General features: G+C 44.8%; 1 protein-coding gene and 1 long non-coding RNA gene across 2 annotated transcripts in view; one reads left to right on the top strand and one right to left on the bottom strand.

The window, feature by feature from the left end:
* The window catches only part of LOC146822369 (uncharacterized), a 163,901-nt gene extending 146,126 nt beyond the window's left edge, over positions 1–17,775 (top strand). Inside the window, exons 2-3 of the mRNA XM_085613456.1 lie at positions 10,670–10,729; positions 12,022–17,775. Of these exons, the coding sequence (XP_085469582.1) occupies positions 12,428–13,993 (1,566 nt within the window). The 5' untranslated portion in view covers positions 10,670–10,729; positions 12,022–12,427 and the 3' untranslated portion in view covers positions 13,994–17,775. The remainder of the gene's footprint in view (positions 1–10,669; positions 10,730–12,021) is intronic.
* The window catches only part of LOC146822367 (uncharacterized), a 195,115-nt gene continuing 182,452 nt past the window's right edge, over positions 10,542–23,204 (bottom strand). The window contains exon 3 of the long non-coding RNA XR_014963269.1: positions 10,542–11,305. This is a non-coding gene — a long non-coding RNA (uncharacterized LOC146822367). The remainder of the gene's footprint in view (positions 11,306–23,204) is intronic.

Here is a 23,204-nt window from a genome sequence, read left to right as displayed (position 1 = left end):
GGTAAGGCAGGTGGTATAACAAAGCCCCCCCCCCCCGATAACACTACCTGTGGTGGGGGCTCCCTTTGAGAGGGTTGTGATTGATATAGTTGGTCCCATGTATCCTCAGACTGCTTCATGGCACAGATTTATACTGGTGATGGTGGATCATGCCACTAGGTATCCAGAAGCAATTCCCCTTAGGACCACCACAGCTCCTGTGGTGGCAAGGGCCCTCCTGGGAATCTTTTCCAGAGTGGGTTTCCCTAAGGAAGTAGTTTCAGACAGAGGTGCAAACTTCATGTCTCGTTTCTTAACTGCTATGTGGAAGGAGTGTGGAGTAAATTACAAATTTACCACCCCTTATCACCCACAATGCAATGGGTTAGTTGAAAGGTTCAACAAAGCCCTAAAGGGCATGATTAGAGGTCTCCCAGAAAATCTGAGGGCAGATGGGACATACTTTTGTCCTGCCTTCTCTTTGCCTACAGAGAGGTTCCACAGAAGGGGGTTGGCTACAGCCCATTTGAACTTTTGTTTCGACATCCAGTTAGGGGTCCATTGTGTCTAGTGACGGAGGGATGGGAGTTACCTCTCAAACAACCCTAAAACAGGAAATTGTGGACTATGTACTTGGTCTCTGCTCCAGGATGGCTGAGTACATGAAGAAGGCAACTAAAAACCTTGAGGCTAGCCAGGAATTGCAAAATGCCTGGCATGACCAAAAGAGTGTGTTGACTGTTTATCAGCCAGGACAGAAAGTATGGGTGATGGAGCATGTGGCCCCAGAAGCCCTCCAAGACAAGTGGAGTGGCCATCATACCATAATTGAGCAGAAGGGAGAGGCTACCTATCTGGTGGACCTAGGAACCCCCAGGAGACCCCATGGGGTATTCCATGTCAACAGGCTCAAACCATATGTTGACAGGGCAGACATGGGCTTGCTCATGGCTACTGATGAGGGACAGGAGGAAGAGAGTGATCCACCCCATGACCTGCTCTCACAGAACCCTGACAATGGTTCAGTAGATGGTTTAGCCTTGACAGGCAGCCTCACTGACCAGCAGCAAGCTGATTGCAGAACAGTTCTACAATAGTTTAGACATATGTTTTCACTGTCTCCAAGTCAGACTACCTGGTGCACTCATGAAGTGGACATTGGGGACAGTCTGCCTGTTAAAAATAAGATTTACAGGCAACCTGACCATGTCAGGGACTGCATCACGACCGAAGCCCAGAATATGTTGGATTTGGGAGTGATTGAACCCTCTGATAGCCCTTGGGCTAGTCCAGTAGTCTTTTTACCTAAACCTCACACCCAGAATGGTAAGAGAGAGATGAGGTTTTGTGTCGACTACAGGGGTCTCAATGCAGTCACTAGGACTGATGCTCATCCAATTCCTAGGGCAGATGAGCTTATAGATACTTTGGGCTCAGCCAAGTTTCTGAGCACATTTGACCTGCCAGGTGGCTACTGGCAAATCAGATTAGCTGAGCATGCAAAGCCAAAATCATCATTTTCAGCCCCTAGTGGGCACTACCAATTTGTGGTGATGCCCTTTGGTCTGAAGAATGCACCTGCCACTTTTCAAAGGTTGGTAAACAAAGTCCTTACAGACCTGGAAGCCTATAGTGCAGCATATATAGATGATATTTCTGTCTTTAGCTACACCTGGGAGGATCACCTGGTACACCTTAGAAATGTTTTGGAGGCCCTACAGAAAGCAGGCCTCACTATCAAGGCCACCAAGTGCCAGATAGGGCAGACTCAAGTTGTATACCTGGGCCACCTGGTAGGTGGAGGTCAGGTTCAACCATTGCAGAGCAAAATCCAGACCAGCAAGGACTGGGTTGCTACAACTACCCAGACTCAGGTCAGAGCTTTCTTGGGCCTGACTGGGTACTATAGGAGGTTTGTCAAAGGATATGGATCCATACTGACCCCTTTGACTGACTTAACTTCCAAGAGAATGCCAAAGAAAGTTCAGCGGACAATTAGCTGTCAAAAGGCATTTGATGACCTGAGGCAGGCCATGTGCACTGCTCCCATTCTGCAAAGTCCTATCTACTCCAAAGTATTCTTTGTCGAAACAGATGCATCTGAGTTGGGGGTAGGGTCTGTGTTATCACAATTGAATGATGAGGGTCAGGATCAGCCAGTAGCTTTTATTAGCAGAATGCTGACCCCCAGAGAGAAACGATGGTCAGCTAATTGAGAGGGAAGCCTTTGCTGTGGTTTGGGCTCTGACTCTGAAGAAGCTGAGGCCATACGTGTTTGGCACTCGCTTCCTTGTTCAGACAGACCATAAGCCCCTCTCATGGCTAAAACAGATGAAAGGTGAAAACCCCAAACTCTTGAGGTGGTCCATTACCTTACAGGGGATGGACTATGCAGTGGAACATAGACCTGGGAGTAACCATGCCAAAGCAGATGGACTCTCCAGATATTTCCACTTAGAACATGAAGACTCAACTGGTCAAGGTTAATTTAATGTCCTGACGTTTGGGGGGTTGTGTAGGAGAGTAGGATCTGCTTCTTATAGTTATCCCCACTTTTTGCTGATGTTTCACTGTTTTCAACTTAGTCTGGATGGGATCCTGCTATTCAGGACCCCAGCCTAGCTGCTTTCTCTTATAAACTGATTGCATGTACTTTAGGGTCACTCCAGATTGGATTCTGGGGTACCCTTCTAAGTCCCTAGTATATAGTATACTATATACCCAGGGCATAGGTACCCCAGAAACCTTGCAGGGGCTGCAGCATGTATTATGCCACCCCTGAGAGGCAACTCAAATTGAAACAACAGGTCTGCTACTGCAGCCTGTGTAAGGTGGTGCATGCACCCTTTACTTAGATATAGGTTCACTATATCTACCTTATCAGTGCATATATATACCTATCAGTCACCCCTATGGTAGGCCTTATCAATCCTGAAGGCAGGGTGTTGGGTTTTATGTGAGAGGGTGCCCATGCATGAGCAGGGCCCCTCTGCAGCCTTTGGAATCTATTCTCTGGGGTTGTTCTGTGATGCAGCCATACTATATACTCTTAAGTCCTCAAACGAACAATGCTAAATGCTAACTTTAAAACGGCTGCACATAAAACTGTTGTCTTTGGTGTCAAACACCTTGGAATCATACCTCCACACAAGTAACTGGTGTGGGAGGTATGATTCCACCCTCCTAGAGGGAGAAATATGACAGCACCGGTACACCCGGTACCAGCTTTCTCGACACTGGCATCACAAGATGGATACTGCCAGTCACAGACACGAGTCTGTCCTCCTGCTGCTGGATGAAACTCCGGCAGGGGAAGGCTGGTCAATAGGTTTCCTGTCACAGGAAGGTGTAACCACCTCCCAGACAGGCTTTAGTGTATTGGGGCTTGGTGGGTGCACTCCAAGAGTGCTTTGATGGCTGTACTGGGGTCACATTGGGTGTCCCTGTGCATAGTCCAGCTCAAACCGGCTGCAGGGGCTATCAGCCCCTGCTCTGGCGTGAAACTTGACAAAGGATATGGGTGTAGCCACCCCGCTGTCCTGACTCTCCCATAGTTGGGTCCCCAGAGTTTGTCCCACCCCTTCCTTGGGTATAAAGTAGGAACCCCTGGCTACAGGACTTTAGATTTACCTGGACGAAACTCTGCTACAGAAACCAAGTACTTCAACGATCTACACTGCGCTAGATGACTGAATAATCTCCCTTGGAGTAAAGGAGTTACTCCCCTGCTAAGCAGGCACCAAAGACGCATCTGACCGGTTTGCAACTTCAAAGCTCCTGAGGACTCTGAAGACTTTTGCAACACAGGAGGTGGGTTTCCAAGATTACCTGAGGTCGACTAGTGTGCTCAGCAATCCTGAGACCCATATTCCTCGTGGGGACCGTGCAACCCAAACCCCTGGACACCGCAGCCATTTGCAGAAGCATCTGCTTTCCGGCAACCCCTGAAGCTGTGCTCTGGGCTACTTGTAGTCCAGACCCCGGGCAGTGATTCCATTGAAGACTACCGGCCTACACTCCACGAGTGTTCCGTGGGCTGGTGTTTTGTGATTCCTCTCCAGGTCCCTTTGCGATCCCTGGTCCTTCGACCTGTGGGCCCCTGAGAAGCGAAATGTAACTTTCAATGGGCTTTCCTGGTTGTTCCAGATGTGCTCTGACTCTCCCATCAGTTTGGGTGTCCCCAGGACCTTGCTGGTCCTCACCTTACCATCTTTTCTCTGACCTCGTGGTTTGCAGTTGCCAAGGCTTGTTGGTGTTGAATCCGGACACTGCCCCCCAGCACTCAACATCCTCTGTGGGACGGCTCGTCTGCAGACTTTGGTCATCATAGACATCTCCTGGTCCCCGTGACTGCAGAGTCAAGCTTCACCTCTTCTCACCTGAAATACCCAACATCAGTGGGTATTCGTCTATCGTGCCCCTGGTCACTGGCAAGTGACCCAGACTCTGTCCCCTCTGCTTTCAGGTTCTTCTCAGCTCGGATCCAGGCTTGGATCACACCGGACACTTTTCCTCTTCACAGCAGCAGCACTTTGCAGCATCTCGCCATTGAAAACGACGAAGATTCCCAACAGCATTTGACACCTATGCACCCGGCTTCGCTGGGTTAGGTAACACAAGTACTCCGGTGCTCATATGGGTGCTGGCCTTAGAACCTTCTAAGTCTGAAAGGGTTTGCTCAAAGTCCTCTCCTAAGTTTCCTTATTCTTTAAAATTCCAACCACGTCTTTCCCATAGGATTGTACGGAGCTTGCGGCTGTGTTATCACACTGAACGTGTCCCCCGTGGGTCTCCTGTGTCACTACCTTGCGTGGTTCCTTGGGGTCCCAGCAATTCTACATGCTCTAGGCACTGTGTCTAGTCAAGTCGTGGTTGTTATGCCACTTTCTTAATATATGGTTTGGTCTCCCCCTGGGGCCTACTGTGTATTGTGCTATTTACTGTCGTTCTAGTACTGTAATATTGTGTGCCCTGTTCTCTAATCTCATAAAGAGGTTAGTAGAAATAATAAATACATATATTTTATATATATACCTTGTGTGGTTCTCCTTTCATTTGGTCATTCAGGAGGTTATAGACTGGTCAAACAAGCTGCTTTACATTCCTTCAAGACTTAGCCTGAAGGCTGCTCTCCATAGCTACCACTAGGATAGCTTTCAACTAACCTAACCATTGTTGCTTGATATCCTCTGAGGCGGAAGCCGGAGGACTGTGCCCACAACTTATTTAAAAAAAAACTGTATTTCGTCGTGTGTTGATTTTAAATGTCACAGAGCTCACCTGCACCGAAGCGCTGATTCACGAGCGCTCTCACAGCCCTCCCTTGACACAGCGACCCCAGCGCTGTTGCTGGGAAACGCCCACACCGCCAGCGCGGTCAGAACGCGGAAGCCACGCCCACGGCGAGGCCACGCCCCCCTGACTACATAAAACGCTGAAAGCAAGCGCGTCCCACCATTGTTGCTTGATATCCTCTGAGGCGGAAGCTGGAGGACTGTGCCCACAACTTATTTTTAAAAAACTGTATTTCGTCGTGTGTTGATTTTAAATGTCACAGAGCTCACCTGCACTGAAGCGCTGATTCACGAGCGCTCTCACAGCCCTCCCTTGACACAGCGACCCCAGCGCTGTTGCTGGGAAACACCCACACCGCCAGCGCAGTCAGAACGCGTAAGCCACGCCCACGGCGAGGCCACGCCCCCCTGACTACATAAAACGCTGAAAGCAAGCGCATCCCACCATTGTTGCTTGATATCCTCTGAGGCGGAAGCTGGAGGACTGTGCCCACAACTTATTTTTAAAAAACTGTATTTCGTCGTGTGTTGATTTTAAATGTCACAGAGCTCACCTGCACTGAAGCGCTGATTCACGAGCGCTCTCACAGCCCTCCCTTGACACAGCGACCCCAGCGCTGTTGCTGGGAAACGCCCACACCGCCAGCGCGGTCAGAACGCGGAAGCCACGCCCACGGCGAGGCCACGCCCTCATCACCAATTACAAATGTGCCGGTCACACCAGCGCAGCGGACGAGCGCAGCGGGAGCGCCGTTTGCGCGCCGAAGCCGCGCCAAAGCCAAGCCCGTCTGCGCCCGTCCGTGCACGACCGGGCCTTGGGCCACAATCCCTGCCGGATACAGCTGCCGCTAAGGTAAGCTACACCCGTCGGGAACTACTAAGCCTTAGACCCCTCACCTCTCCGTGTGATTATATTCATGACCTTAATGGACCTTTCATTTGCTGCTCTCTCTGCAAGCCAGTCCAGCTCAAACTACCTATAAAACCTCACAAGCCTGCTGCCCTCAAACTGGCATCGTTAAACTGCCGATCGCTTCCTAAACACGCGACGCAGATTAACCACCTTATAGAAGATCAGGAGATGGACATCCTCTTCCTCACGGAAACCTGGCTCGCCCCACACTCAGAGTCAGATATGGTGCTAGCCACCCCACCGGGCTTCCTCATACAGTCCCTACCCCGCCCCGCAGGCCGAGGTGGTGGTGTTGCCATCATCCACCGGGACTATCTTCACTGCAAATCGGCGGATGCGCAGATCCTTGACTCTGAAAGCCTGCAATTCACAATCAAGCTAGACCCGAACAACACACTGACAGGAGTCCTTGTTTACCGCCCTCCCAGGCATCCAGGACCTTTTGCCAGCTCTCTCCTGGACACTGTAGCGACCCAGGCCCACTCCATATCAAACTTCCTGATCATAGGGGATCTTAATATCCATCTTGATGACCCCACCGACCCGGCAGCAGCTGACCTGATCTCCGATCTGGCAGCACTTGACATACATCTCCTTAATTCTGGAGCCACTCATACTAAGGGTCACCTGCTGGACCCGGTGTTCACTAGCACCCCTTCGATGCAAATGAAGGAGGCCTCTCCCCTACCCTGGACAGACCATTTCTTAGTCTCTTTCCTATTACCAGGATTTTTCAGGAAACCTCATAAACCGCCTACGTACATCAGGGACAGGACCTGGTCCAGACTTCCCATCGAAGAATGGGCCAGGAATCTTAAAAACACCACCCCTGCATATGCAGAAGACCCGGCTGTCGCCGACAGCGACTTCAGAGAGTGGATCACCACCACCCTGGACTCCGTACTCCCACTTAGAACTAGGGAGGACAAAAACGGAAAACCCGGGTCCGCCCCGTGGTACACCTCGGACCTCCGACTACTCCGTAAACACTGTAAAAGAGCCGAACGGCTTTGGAGGAAAGACTGGCAGCACACCAGCAAGGAAGCATACCATAATACAGTCAGACTCTACAAAACTGCCATCAAGCACGCCAAAGCTTCCCATTATGACACGCGGATTACAGAATCCTCCAATTCGGCCAGGGAATCCTTCCTAATTGTAAAGGAGCTGCTTAAAGTACCTAACTCTTCTTCCTCCAGCTCCCCCCCTGCGGACCAAAGTCACGAACTAGCCACTTATTTCAACGACAAAATCGCCCGTATTCTAGCTTCCCTCCCCTCTCCTAGTCCCGCCAGCCATCTGGACAATCCTCCATCTCCCAGCCGGACCGAAAGTAACCCCCGCCCCCAACTTGCGACATTCAGGCCAGTTACATGCGTAGAGGTAGAACGAACCATGACCAAAATGAGAAGCAGATCACCTCTGGATCCGGCTCCCATTAGATTTCTCAAAACCGTGGCCCCTGTCATCGTCCCCACAGTCATGGAGCTCATTAACAGCTCACTCGCCCAGGGATCTGTCCCTACCAGCTGGAAAAGCGCGGTGGTCAAAGCACTCCTTAAAAAACCCCAGCTCGATCCAGCAGATATGGCAAATTACCGACCAATATCACTCCTCCCGGCAATCAGCAAGGTAGCTGAGAAACTGGTCAATGGACAATTGTCCCAGTTCTTTGAAACAAACAACGTCCTACGGGATTCTCAAACAGGATTTCGCCCGGGTCATGGCACAGATACCGCCCTCCTCGCCGTCATCGAGGAGGCAAGGTGCATACTGGATTCAGGAGGATCAGTGGCAGTGATCCTCCTGGATCTCAGCGCAGCCTTCGACACAGTTAACCATCGTGTCCTTCTCCATCGACTCGCGGCAGCAGGGATCACCGGGACGGCACTTAGCTGGATAGAATCCTTTCTTACCGGACGCACGTTCCAGGTATGGGATGGCAACTACCACTCATCCACCCTCCCCCTTACAAGCGGGGTCCCTCAGGGATCTTCCCTGAGCCCGACGCTCTTCAATGCATACATGGCCCCACTTGAAGACGTGGTGATACCATTTGACATAAAAATGGTAAGCTACGCTGATGACACTCAACTGGTCGTCTCTCTATCCCAATTAGTCGACCACCCAGAGAACCTGGCTAATTGTCTCACACAAATCCACAGCTGGATGAGTGATTCTTCATTAAAATTAAATTGGTCTAAGACGGAAGTGATGCTCATGGGAAAACAATGGGCGACCATCCCCCCATCTGTCTGGCCTGACGTGTTCTAAGAAATCCCCTCCCCGAAGCGTGAAATCAAGACTCTTGGAGTATGGCTCGAACTTGAGCTCACCATGAAGACGCAAGCGGCCAAAACTGCGGGCATCTGTTTCGGGCTCATGCGCACTACCCGTAAAATTCTCCCCTTACTACCACCCGCTTCCAGGAAACTCCTTATCCAGGGACTAGTATTGTCCCATCTGGACTATAGCAATACGGTCTACCTTGGAGCACCAGAGGCCACCTTGACGAAACTGCAGCGGACACAGAACGCTGCGGCACGTCTGCTCACGAACCTCCCTTCGAGGGTGTCAGCAAAACCAGCCCTCAGGGCCCTGCACTGGCTCCCTGTGCGCCAAAGGGTGGAATTCAAAGCCATGTGCACGACACACAAACTGATCAACGGATCTGGCCCTGCGATCCTCAGCAGCTTGGTCACCCCCTACAAAGCATCCAGATCCCTCCGTTCGGAGAATGAGCACTTAGCGAACATCCCCAAATTCAAAAGGACACGTACAGGAGGACGACGTTTCTCGGTTCAAGCAGCCACGGGATGGAACTCCCTCCCACGCTCCCTGAGACTGGAACCCAGGTACCTGGTTTTTCGCAAAAACCTAAAAACGCACCTATTCCCGAAATAATTGTCCCTACTTTCCTCCCTTCCCTCAATGGATAACAACCTCTTCACAGCGCGGGGATGCCCTTGGGTCACCAGGCGCTATATAAATCGCTAAATAAATAAATAAATAAATAAGGGTTGTTTGGGCTGCTACAAGGTGCCCACTATAACTAGTGGACAGCATATACTAGGCCAACTTCTCACACTTAGCAGTTAATCAATTATGCAAATCATGGAAACATCAATCTTTAGTCCAATTTACAATAAGAGCACTTAGACTTTAACACTGAACAGTAGTGAGAAAGTGCGCAGAGACACTAAAGCAGCAAAAACAGCATAAAAACCGGGAGGTCAGAAAGCAAAAAGACTGGGAAAACACGCCAAAAGATGCCAGGTCTGACAACCCGCACCCCCAAACACCATGGGTGTGGGGTTCCATATATATGTGTGTGTATGTGGTTTTTTTCTATTTTTTTTTCCATTGTCACTCCCAACCAGGCTACACAGGGAGGATGTATTTTTGTTGTCAATATAAATGCTGCTGTTCAAGCCAACAGAACCAGTGTTGGGCGCCAGCCTTTTGACTTTGGCAATTCTTGATTTGTTCTGTCTTAATTTTGCAAAACGTTATAGTTGGGGAGCTGCCAGGCCCTTTCCAATCTACAAAACGAGTAAAGGGAAAAAAACTAAAATGTAAATGACGCAACACACTTATGGATGACGTCTGACTGAAAACCATTAGAAGTAACTGTTTTACACAAATTTGGTAAGATCAAACTAATACCCAACCTAAAAAAGACAATTGATCTGGTGGTGGCTGCCATCATTTTGCCTTTGCTAATGCTTTTTTGTAATGTTTTTGTAAGTCTTTATAACAAATGGTACAGATGGTTGAAAGGTTAGCGAAATAGAGAGGCTTGCAAAACAAATAGAGTCTTATAAAGACAGATGGTCAAGGTTGGAAAAACAGATTGATAAAGATAACCCTTCTGATAGAGCTAGATAGATAAACTTGAAAAGATAGATACGTTGATAGAAGGATAATTTACAAAGAAAGATAGAATTCAAAAAGATTGATAAATTTGCCAAGATAGAAGTTGCATGGAAAGAATGACAGTAGATAGATAGGTTGATAGACCGGTAGATAGGTTTATAGACAGGTAGACACATACATAGGACAGGTAGATAGACTGGTAGATCGACACACAGAGATAGATAGGGTTGCAAAGACAGACCACACAGCACAGATTAAATTAGTAAAGTAATAATTAAATACCTATATAAGCACAGCAAACAAGAGCACTGAAAACAAATTAAAAAGACCTTCAAGCAGGACATACAGACTAAGTTGGTTTACAAGCATAGCTGTAGACCTCAATTAAAATACATACAGGAGTGCAATTATAAATGCATTTCATTGCATGCTGTCACTTAACTGCCAAATAACCACAGATACTAAGGAAGTTAAGTGAGGGGTTTTATTTATGAGTTTGATTTATAAGCCAGTTGACCACTTAGTATGGACGACTTAAGTTCAATTTGATTATACAGAGTAAAAATAAAACAAAAAGGTCTTTAACTCGTCTATTTTTCATTTCTAGGTCCTGGCGGAGTCCTCGGCCTGTTTTCTTGATGCCCTCGGAAAAGAAAAGATTGCCAGGGTAAGTCACTCTTCTTTCTAATGCTAGGTATAAGAGAGGATAGGCTGGTTCCCAGAGAGCTAAACACCCGTGATCCTGATATAGCCAACAAAAAGGGTGGAGTTATCAAATGAATGAGAAGTGTTTGTCTTTGGTTTGTGCAACTTAAGAAAAGGAATGGAAGATTGAAAGAAACAAATTTCACTTATTGTGTCAACTGACTATTTATACAAGGCTTATAGACATTTAATATTTTAAGCCCTAAGACAACACAACCTGATAGATTGCCGCTGTGCTTTTTACACGTAAGGTTTCACCTGTCTCCCCTCGCTGGTTTTCTCGCTTCCAGCCTCAGGCAAGGAAACAGGTTGGTTTTGGCTCCGAAAAATCTTCACAGGAGTAGCTCTTTGCGGCATCTGCGGCAGTGCTGCTTTTCCCTTTGGAATTTTCTGTTAAGCCACCTTCTTCTGTATTCTGGGGTTTAAGAGGTCCTCCCCGCTCTCTGATTGGTTCTGCGGTGACCTCGTAACCAGCACCATCCGATTCTCTTGAGGTTGCGGTTTCCTTTTCTGTCTGACCCTCGTGATGACTATCGGACTGCAGAGGAAGAGAAGAGTGTTCAGGCAAGCAGAGAACATGCCAGGGAATGCTATGCTCTTCTCCTGATTCCAGTTACTTCTCCCTTTTACAAATGCATTCTAAAAAGTGAATTACTTTATAAAGAAAATATTCAAATGGACACCATCTGCTATACTCTGCTAAAGCAGAAATCGTGTAAACAAAGGCAGCTCCAGAAGGAATTTACAACATCATTAGCAGGAGGCAGGAACTGATAAAGCTGGAATCTGGTTTGTGCTGTGAAGAGCTGGCAGAAAGTATCCTGCTCTAACATGAAGCTCTAAACACACATTAAACAACGCTAACGTAATTATTAAGTACAAACAAAAACATTTGCGCCACAGGAAAGTTCTTCCTTGTGAAAGATTAAACTGCAGTCACTGAGGTTAGCCAGAATCTGAAGTAGGCTGGCCCACTGCTGGATATGAAGGGGGGCATCTTGTCACAATGGATTTAACATTGTAGTGTATCATGGGTGGACGGTCTGACTCTTAAATAAGCAACCTTCTCTGGTGTCTTGATTACTCCTTGAGTCCACACTCCTCGATAGAAGGGGATCACAGAAGGATTGTATGCCCTTAAACTGCCTAATGTATCTTAACATTGAAAGTGTAATCTAGAATTTCTTCAGCGCACTTGTCTATATGGGCTCTGTATTTAAGTTTATTCATTGTTTCTTTTTCTCAATCTAACAGGTGAAACAAATGCAGTGATATATTAACAAGGTAAAGGCATTAACTATGACCGGTGTGGGCAGTGATATAAAAATCAGTATACCACTAAATCTCTTCCCTTGAGGGCTAATGCCTCGCCAAAGTCTTTCTACAGCAACAAACCCAAACTGCTCAACGAGGTCTGTACTTGGCTCTTAGGCATCAGCTGAAATACATAGAAGACATAACACACTGACATACTGAAGCAAGTCCGATGATGTACTCATTACGAAGAAAGAGCTACCCTGGTATCAGAAAGAACACGCAGAAGAGAAACCGTATGCATATCTAGAATGTGACAATACCTTTATTAGGCAGAGAAAGATCATAAATTCATACTGGAGAAAAACCATATTGATGGACTAACTGTGGAAAAGTGTTCTTTGTAATGAAAGAGCTAATGCAGCGCCAGAGTGTCCATATAGAGGAGAAACCATATAAATGTACAGAATGTAACAAGAGATTTATTAGAAAGGCACAACTGATGTTACATCAGAAGGTCCACACTGGTGAGAAACGGTATGACTGTACAGACTGTGACAAGGCATTCAGATGGAAGAGTAATCTAACGCAACATCAGAAAGTCCACACAGGGGAGAAAACATATGAATGTACAGAATGTGAAAAGGGATTTGTTGAAAAGTATGGTTTAATTCGGCATCAGCAAGTTCACACAGGAGAGAAACCATATCAATGTACAGAATGTTCCAAGGCATTTAGAAGAAATGGAGATCTAAAGTATCATCAGAAAATTCACACTGGGGAGAAACCATATAAATGTGCAGAATGTGACAAAGCATTTATAGGAAAGGGAGCCCTGAAGCAACATCAAAATGTCCACATTGGAGTGAGACCATTCAACTGCACTGAATGTGAGAAGGCATTTTTTATGAAGCACATCCTAAAACGCCATCAAAAGATCCACTCTGGGGAGAAACCGCATGAATGTACAGAATGTGACAAGGCATTTACTTCCAAAGCACAGCTAATACAACATGAGATACTCCACACTGGGGAGAAACCATATGAATGTACAAGATGTAATAAAGTGTTTGGAAGGAAATATAAACTAATGGAGCATCAACAAATCCATGATGGGGAGAAACGGTATGCATGTAGAGAATGTGACAAAGCATTTGTTACCAATGGACAACTAACACAACATCAAAAAGTCCATACTGGGGAGAAACCATTTCAATGTTCAGAATGTGACAAAGCATTTGTTACCAATGGACAACTAACATGGCATCAAAAAGTCCACACTGGAGAGAAACCGTATGAATGCACAGAATGTGACAAAGCATTTGTTACCTGTGGACAACTAACACAACATCAAAAAGTCCACACTGGGGAGAAACCACTTCAATGTTCAGAATGTGACAAAGCATTTGTTACCAATGGACAACTAACGTGGCATCAAAAAGTCCATACTGGAGAAAGACCATATAAATGTACTGAATGTGACAAGGCATTTATTAGAAAGTCCCAACTAATGGAACATCAGAAAGTCCACACCGGGGAGAAGCCTTATGAATGCACTGAATGTGACAAGGCATTTATTAGAAAGTCCCATCTAATGCAACATCAGAAAGTCCACACCGGGGAGAAGCCCTATGAATGCACTGAATGTGATAAGGCATTTAATAGTAAGTCACATCTAATGCTACATCAAAAAGTCCACACCGGGGAGAGACCATATGAATGCAGTGAATGTGATAAGGCATTTATAACAAATAGACGGCTAAAGCAACATCAGAAAGTCCACACTGGGGAGAGACCCTATGAATGCACTGAATGTGACAAAGCATATATAACAAATACAGAGCTAAAGCAGCATCAGAAAATCCACACTGGGGAGGAACTATCTAAATGTCCTGAATGTAATAAAGTGTTCAGAAGGAAGAAAAATCTAAGGCAACATCAGATAGTCCACTCTGCCGAGAAACCCACATGAATGTACAGGATGTAATAAATTGTTTCAAAGCAAGACAAACCTAAGGCAGCATCAACACATCCTCACTGGGGAGAAACCATATAAATGTACAGAATGTGACCAGGGATTTATTTGTAAACAAAAATTAATTCAACATTGGAAAGTTCACACAGGAGAGAAACCATATCAATGTATTGAATGTCACAAGGCATTTATAACAAATGAAAAACTGAGCAATATCAGAAAATCTTCATGGAGTGAAATCCTATGTACGTACAGAATGTAATAAAGGCAGCATCAATAAATCCACACTAGGGAGAAACCATATTAACGGACAGAAAGGGACCTAATACAAAACCACATTGAATATGACTTCAGAATGATCAAACAGGAGAAAAACCATAAAAATGTATTGAATGTGACAATGCATTCATAAGAAATGGAGAGCTTATGCAACATCAACAGTCCACACTGAAGACTACACTGAATGTGGCAAGGCTATTATTAGAAAGGGAGAGTTAAAACAACATCAGAAAGTCTCTGCTGTGAAACATCTGTATGAATGTACAGAATGTGACAAAGTGTTCTTAACAAAGCAACTGCATGAGTGTACAGTAAGTAAAAAGGCATTTATCACGAGGGCACAGCACATCCAATGTACCATCACAAAGTTCACACATGAGAGATACCATATCAGTGCACTTGTTGTACCAAGGAATTTGTAAAAAGCAAAAAAAACTCTACATCATAAAGTTCACATGGGAGAGAAATGACATGATTGCAACAAAGCATTTATTAGAAAGGCATAGCTAATGTACCATCAAAGTCTACATAGAGAAGAACACATGTATCAAACGCAGGAGTTGATTAAAAAAGGTCCCACTCAGGATCGGTTTGTATCTCAATATGGTCTACCTCTCGACACCGTCAATCTCTGAAGACTTTTATAGTACAGAGCTTGGAGATGATCAAGTGGGGCAAGGAAAGGAAGGGAACAGCGGGGAAGGAGACCTATAACACATAGAAACATGAGAAATATCCAATAATTAACCAAACTTGATTGCAATATACCTTAGTCTAGTGTGTGTGTATATGTATGTGTGTGTGTACATAGATCTTGAAATACCTGTAACAAAAAATAATTAATGCATACTGAATGTTCAATTCTCATCTCATCTTGCTTATTCCTCAAGCTTAATGAGATTCGTCACACTAAAAGAAAATCAGGATGTAATAATTAATTTGTAAGCAATAAGTTATCATAGTACTGTGAAAACAATTACCTAGACCATTTACCATTCACACATCACAGGGGGAAGATTCCTCACTCAGAACTCTAGTAGCCCCTTTTAGAAATGGCCAGAAAACATAATCGGAAAACATACATTGATGTGCATTCTTTTTATATCATAGTTCTGATTTCATTGCCAGGTAGAAGTTCATTCAGTGTATCCGTATCATTTTATTCTCCATCAGAAGAAAAGACTATAACTCTTTGATATGATAGTAGAACAATTCCTTCTCTATAATGAGAAGTGTAAATTAAGCAATTTATCCATATAGTGGCATTTCCTTTCTGAACTGTTCCAAAGATATTCAGAGTCACTTTCCTCAAGAACCCAGGAAAGGTTTCCAACAGTTGAAAGTGTTCGATGGAGAAGTTATACCATATCTGTTTGAAAACTCCATATAACAAGAAACAATGGTGGAGCCTACGAGGAATCGGTTCCTTAAATAAACATACGGGACTCTGGAACTCTGTCTGTAGGTGATGAATAATCTGGCCCAAAATGCGGACAGGTTCTTTTTTGTCTCTTCTGCTAACAACAGAAAGAGGAAAAAAATGGAAATACCACATCCGAAGCAGGCATTCAAAACCGCATTCCTTCATGCGAAATGTAGTGCGGTCTTCACAAGGTTTGTTTTTCCACGTAATTTCGCACCGCCCGCCACTTTGTTAAGGTGGAATACGTTTGCCTGCATTTCTTGTATCTGTCTTCCCAGTGACTTTCCTCCTTCTCCTGAGAACCACCCAAACAAGTGGTAGCATTTCTTTGTTTTCTGGAAGAGTGTCTCAATCGAGTGGTAACAGCATGACAAGAATACCACATATCCCAACAAATGTGTACTGGCATTTGTAAAAAAAGAAAGACCAAACACAACATCAAAAAGTCCACCCTGGGGAGAAACTATATAAATTTTCTGAATATGACAATTAATTTTTGGAAGCGCAAAGCTACTACAATACCAATAAGTCAACACAGAGTAGAAAGTCCTGACGGTGGAGAATGCATATCACTGCACTCAAAGCAGCAAGACATCCTTTACAAAAGAGCTTCCCAAACTTATTTGGCCTACCGCACTTACCTTTTTATTTTGTCTTCTTTCTTTATGCTTCCACTGCCCCTTTTTTGTATTCAATGCCCCCCAATTGCACCAGAGGCTACTACCTCCCTCTGGATCATTCGGGCCCCCCCCTCCCCGGGGTGGGGGGCAGTATTGCCCACTATGGGAACAACTGCTTTACAAGGACAAAGCTAATGCAACATCAGAAAATCGTTACTTGTTGGACACCTGTCCTCCAGGAGCGTCACCACAGGAATATACTGAATGTGACAAAGCCATCATTACAAAGGGACTATTTATGCAACATCTGAAAATCCACAGTGGGAAGTAATTGAAGCAATAAATGTGACCAGGTGCTGAGCAGATAGTTCATATTGGCCGAAACAACTTTTTATTGCAAATCGTTTTTTCACAGGATGAACCTCATGTGTCAACATGCATTCCAGGGAGAACTTTTATGTCTTCATTGTGACAAGACATTCATTACAAAGGAATAGCTAAAGCTTGATCAGAAGTTATACACTGAAGGGACGGCATTTGAATATTATAAATATGAAAGTGCATTCCCTTCAAGAGCTCTCTGATGGGGCATCAAAAAGGCCACCTGGGTGTAAGATGAACTGATTGTGAAGTCTTCAATTTAAATCACCTATCAGTTACTACAACAAAAAATCCACACCTGCTCACAAATATAAGGGATGAAATACCTGAACAAAATGTGTAACAAAGGAACACAAATAGTGTCATGGTGGGTGCCGAAGGATTGGTCAAGAAACAGCTCCAGGACAACTTAGATCATGTCCGCGGAGGTGACTACGTGCAAACTCCAGAGAGCATCACACTTTCTCTGTATGCAAATGTTACAGAAAGCAACAGCTGGATTTCTTTCCCTGTTCCCAGCCTACTGTGGTATAAGGGCTATTTTGGCCACCTAGTGATAAGACCTGGCTCTGCCTATTTACCTAGTTATGTGAGATTTGTTCTGCAGGGCCATCTACGGCTCGTATCCACAGTTTTGATTTACATTTCTGATAATCAGATCCTAGCTAACCAACTCGGAATTTCATGTTCATGCTGTTTCCCGTTTACATTTTGTTTCTTTCATTAACACTACAGCCCGGTAGAGCACAAGTGGAGTTTCTGGGTCAGTTGAAAGTCAGATGCCACTGGCCTTGGAGGTTTGCACCCCCGAAGTACGTGTACATCAGGTTTATGGTTTCATGTGGGATAGGAGCTGCCACCATTTGTACAGACATTTCAGGACAGCTTGCTGGACAAACAGTGGATGAGAGATCTCTGCTTATAGCAGTGATTAGCATCTCCTATATACTGTGTAGACAACAATTGTATTATTTCTACTTCTGTACAGTGTATTTTTTTTAGCATGCTGATCAGTAATAAAATGAACATCTGCTGAAAGTGCTGACTGCCATCTTAAATTTGAACACTGTAATCTTTCTTTTTACGTACAGTGTATGCAGTTATTTACTTTTCTAAAGTGCTCTTATGTCCATTCAGGCTATGCCCATGCAATACAAAAAGAAAAATAAATCTGTGTCCTTGAATGGGGAAAGAGCAAGCAATGGACGTTAACCTTGCTCCAAAAGGATAAACTCTGTGGCCACCATAGGGGAAAAATAGGAGGGGGTTAATGAGGAGACTAAAACAGAGGATTTATGTTTAGAGTCCATGGAGACAGACTCGAAATGTCACCAATGTGTACCCCTCCTCTCACTTCAGTCTTATAAAATGTGAGCACCTGGTCGATGGATTCCTTAGTTTTTTCCAATGTGAGTAAATTGTCTAGTACCCCCCTCCCCGATTTGGGGGGTTGGTGGAATTTATTCAATCCAGATCCTTGAGTTGGGCAGAATGGTGCATCCTGGGATAGCCAGATGTCGCACTTTGCAGGAAGTGATTATCAGGTGGTAGGGAATCTGGCTACCAACAGCAACCTACCCTGAGGACATTTTATGAAGATAAATAGGGCACCCTGGCCTCCGATATTGTCCTGGTCTGGAAGCAGGCCTACCCTGCTGCACCAAGTTTCAGGCGCAGAGAGGGTGCACCAACACAGGCTGCACCTGGTGACTCGCAAAGAAGATCTGTACCTTAGAGCAAGCCAAAATCCAGAGAAGGATTTGGCTGTGGCCGAGACACTGGATGAATCACTCAGTAAACACTGTCAAGATATTAGGGACTTAATACTTGATATGCAACTCGATTTTGTATTCATTACGGAATCATGGCTAAAAGAGTGGTGCAATCCGGACATAGCCACTGCACTCCCTCCTAACTATAATATTTATAGGAAGGACAGATCAGATGGCAGAGGGGGTGGCCTGGCCATCATTATTCGTGATTCACTTTCTTGCTCCACTCTGGATCTGGACTCCTTTAAAGGCGCGGAAAGCCTAGGCTTCTGTATTTCCCTTTATGCCTCATTGTCATTTTCAGGATTCCTAATCTACAGAGCACCAGGGCAAAGTGCCACCTTCATAGACTCGCTAGGAGACTCCTTAAGCCAGCCACTTCTTAAATACGCCAATTTCACAATGCTTGGTGATTTCAATTTCCATTTGGAATCTAAAGGCTCTCCAGGAACGGACAACTTCCTTCAAATTATAGAACTCCTTACTCTAAAACAACTGGTTGAGCACCCCACCCACCAGGCTGGCCATACCCTAGATGGGATCTGTTCCAACTTTACTGCATTTACGGTAAACCCCCCCATCCCGCTAATCTGGACAGATCATTATATGATTCCACTCACCATCGAGTATTTGCCAATAGGGCGCCCAGATCTCCCTTCCCCCGACTCTAACCCCAGACGTCAATGGACCAAATTTATGAATAATCCTAAACTTATGCCCCATGCACAGGCATGCAGACCAGTTCTTACAGGTAATCTGGACCAAGACTTGCGCTGTCTCCATACTTGGTTCTCTACTATATGCAATGACCTAGCGCCTAAAGAGAATCATGACAAAAAGAAAAAGAGGAAACCAAAAACTCAGAAGGCACCCTGGTTTACTCCCGAGTTAGCAATAAAACAGTATTAATGCAAGCAACAAGAACGTAAATGGAGAAAGTCCTACAACACCGACGATAGACTAGCCTACAAAGCTAACAGAAAACTTTATCATGACCTTATCAAAATCGCTAAAAAGTCTACTACTCAAAGGCTATAATGGAGTCAAAACTTGATAAAAAATCAATTTTTAAAATGATAACATCCTTCACCAATCCAAAAGGATTACAGAAAGAGCTACCCGCCTCACAAACCCTGTGCAATGACATCTCCAACTACTTTGAAGACAAGATTCTCAAAATTAAAAAGAACTTTCCCTCTACCCCTACTAACAAAGAGGCTAGAGACTCAAACCCGGGTCAGACTATCTTTGGTATTACGACCTTTAAACCGGTATCATTGGAATCAACCTTCAAGGCCATAATGACCTGTAAATCAGGATCTCCATTAGATGCCTGCCCCCCCATGATCCTACACAAACTTATTGACATAATCAACCCAGTCTTAAATCAAATTGTCAACTCCTCATTAAGTACAGGCACTGTCCCAGACAATTGGAAACTCACCCTGGTTAAACCCCTTAAAAAGAAACAAAATGTGGACTCCACGGTCCTCTGCAACCTACAGCCCATTTCACTGCTCCCGGCTTTGGGCAAAATCAGGGAGAGGTTCGTGCACAAAGAACTCTCAAGGTTCATCGAATCTAATAACACTCTTCATCCTCAACAATCTGGCTTCCGTCCTAGACACTCAGCGGAGTCTGCCCTCCTAGAGGTCACGGAGGCGCTAGTAACCCTTGCGGACAAGGGTAAGAAAGCAGTCCTGATCTTACTGGATCTATCCGCTGCGTTCAATACTATCTCACATGACATCCTTCTCACGAGACTCAAACGCGGCGGCATTACAGGTACCGCTCTTGCGTGGATTAAATCTTTCTTAACCAACCATAGACAAACTGTCTCCCTAGGCCCCTTTCTCTCAACGGAGAAAAACATAACAACAGGTGTCCCTCAGGGCTCCTCCTTAAGCCCTCTGTTGTTTAACATTAATATGGCCCCTCTTATCTTCCTTATAAACTCCTTCGGAATCGAAGTAACATCCTATGCTGACGATACCCAAATGATCGTCTCCCTGGACAAGAATAATACAGATGCCGAAGTGAACTTCAAAACGTGTTTCTCACATGTCATACAATGGATGAGGAACAATCATCTGCAATGTAACACCGATAAAACGGAAATTCTACCCATTAGAACTAATGTTACCTTCATCCCAGATAGTTGGTGGCCAGAAGGTACCACCCCCCCACCGGACATGGTTAAAGTAGCTAGAAACCTAGGGGTCAAATTCGACTCCGCTCTATCTTTTCTCCCTCACGCATTAACCACGGCAGGAACCTGCTTTAGCCCATGTAAGGAACCTTTATGGATTAAAGGGCACAACCTTATTTAATACAACGCCACGGACAATAAAAACAACGGATGCAGGTCGTCAAGTGGGATCCCACGAAAGCTCAAACAAGCCTAATGATCTGGACAAGAAAAAACAGGACTGCAACCAGCCTGTTCTGACATCCCGCAAAAGTGTATTACAACTTATACAGAAACTAAAACCCGAGGGTGCACCTAGTCCAAATGGCCTACCGACAGCTGTATTTAAACAAAACAAGGACTTCTGGTCCAAACATCTTACAGCTTTGTTCAACCAAATCTATATCTTTGGCTGTATGCCTTCATCGTGGAAAGGAAACATCATTCACCCCATCCACAAAAAGGGCAACAGAAGAAACCCAGGTAACTACAGGCTGATTTCCCTTATAGACGTAGAAGGAAAACTGTATGCCTCATGCCTCTTAGAGCAGGTTCAAGAATGGGTAGAAAACAACAACCTACTTCCCAACTTTCAAATCGGCTTTAGACAGGGGATGGGGACAACAACAAACCTGACGACACTGGCTCTGTTAATGGAAAGAGCTGAGAAAAAGAACCAACGACTGTTCGGGTGTTTTATAGACATAAGAGCAGCCTTCGATCGAGTGAGTCGGTCAAGACTATGGGAAAAGCTCAACGACTGGGGGATGCCCAGGCCACTACTAAATGCAATAATCCGCCTTTACACCGACACATGGGCAAGGGTTAAATTAGACCGGGGTCTGAGTTTAACTTCAAAAATCAAAACTCAGGACGGCTTAAAACAAGGTTGTGTCTTGGCCCCGTGCCTATTTAACCTGTTTCTGGCAGACATAGGAAACAACCTAGGACAAATAAATAGCCACGCACCCAAACTTGGTAACGACCATATTCCAATTCTACAGTTTGCTGACGACATTGTTTTACTAAGCAAAACCCCAATAGGCCTACAACGCCTAATTACCAACCTCCAATCCTATTTAGACCAAGAAAAACTGGAACTAAATAGGGAAAAAACAAAAATATTGCGGCTAGTCGAGCACAAGAAGATTAAATTTACATGGACGATTGACAAGTCAGTACTGGAAGAGCAGAACCACTACCGGTACCTAGGTGTGACGATCGGGAAAGGCAACTCAAAAAAAGAACACATTCTGTCTATGAAAGCGAAGTCTCAAACACTGATCTATGCATATAGACAGCTCCAACTGAAAATGGGGGGTCCCAATCTCACTCACCTCCTTAGGGTAATGTCTGCCCAAATTCAACCCACATTATCATACGGTTGAGTAACTTGGCTCGGAGCTGAGGCCAAAATTTTTAATGAAATTCAGAACAAAATCTATAAATCTGTGTTCAAATTGCCTAAATCAGCATCTGCAGCCCAAATCCGCCTTGAATTTGGTTTACAAAACCAACACACACGATCAATGTCAAGGTTTGTAAAATGGTGTCACAAACATCAGCTAGCTCCACCCAAGTCCATGAATCACGTCTGTTGGCAAGAGATAAGCACCCAAGACAGAGAGTCTACCGGAAACTCTTGGGCAACCTACTTGAACTCCAGCCTCCACAAATTAGAACTTCTAGACACATGGAACAAAGAATTAGACCATGTCTCTTTCTGTAAAATAGCCAACAAAGTGGCAAAAAGCAAATCTTTACTAGAGGATAAAAAAATACTGGCTACTCGACGCCACGCTTGGACCGTAATTTCCTCCTACTCTCATCAGAAACCACAGATCTACCTAGCGACACACTTTAGTCAATACTTAAAAAAACCTTTCATTGACTATCGACTGGGCCTGCACTACTCAAAAGACCTAAGACCGTCTTGGAAACATTCTAACGAAAGTCCCCAATGTAGACTATGCGGCTACCACAACGAAACTCTAATTCACCTGTTTTGCGTGTGCCCAGTGTTAATGACTCTGAGAAGGAAATACTTACGTGCTACCCTCCTTAATTTGAATATAAAAACATACCGGCAAGCGATAATAACCTGGTTGAGTGGTTCTTCTCCAATTCTTGCATGCCGGGGTCTCAAATTTATGAGCGAAGCAAATAAACTATTCCCGGGCAAATGAGTTGCAGTACACTATAACTACAAGGATCACAGCAGTCAAGGCCGGACGTTTCCTCACGTGATTACACCTCATAACGTGTTAGATTAAGAACCCAAAAAGCACAATCCTTCGGGGACTTTGTGACATGGTCTTAAAAAAATATATATAAAAAAAAAAAAAAAAAAAAGATAACAGAGACAAATTATGTAATTTATGAATGCAAGTTTTACAAATGTTTTTATATTAAATGTGGATTGTAATAATTTTTATTAATTATGCATTAAAGAAAATTGAAATTGAGATTGCTTTAGCTTAATGAGATCACTGAAGAAATTTTTTGATCTCATTCCATTGGCAGAAAAGAAATCAGTAGCAGTCGC

The sequence above is a fragment of the Triturus cristatus genome, chromosome 6 (assembly GCF_964204655.1).
Source record: "Triturus cristatus chromosome 6, aTriCri1.1, whole genome shotgun sequence".
Lineage (NCBI taxonomy): Eukaryota > Metazoa > Chordata > Amphibia > Caudata > Salamandridae > Triturus > Triturus cristatus.
This window is presented reverse-complemented; position numbering and strand designations above follow the sequence as displayed.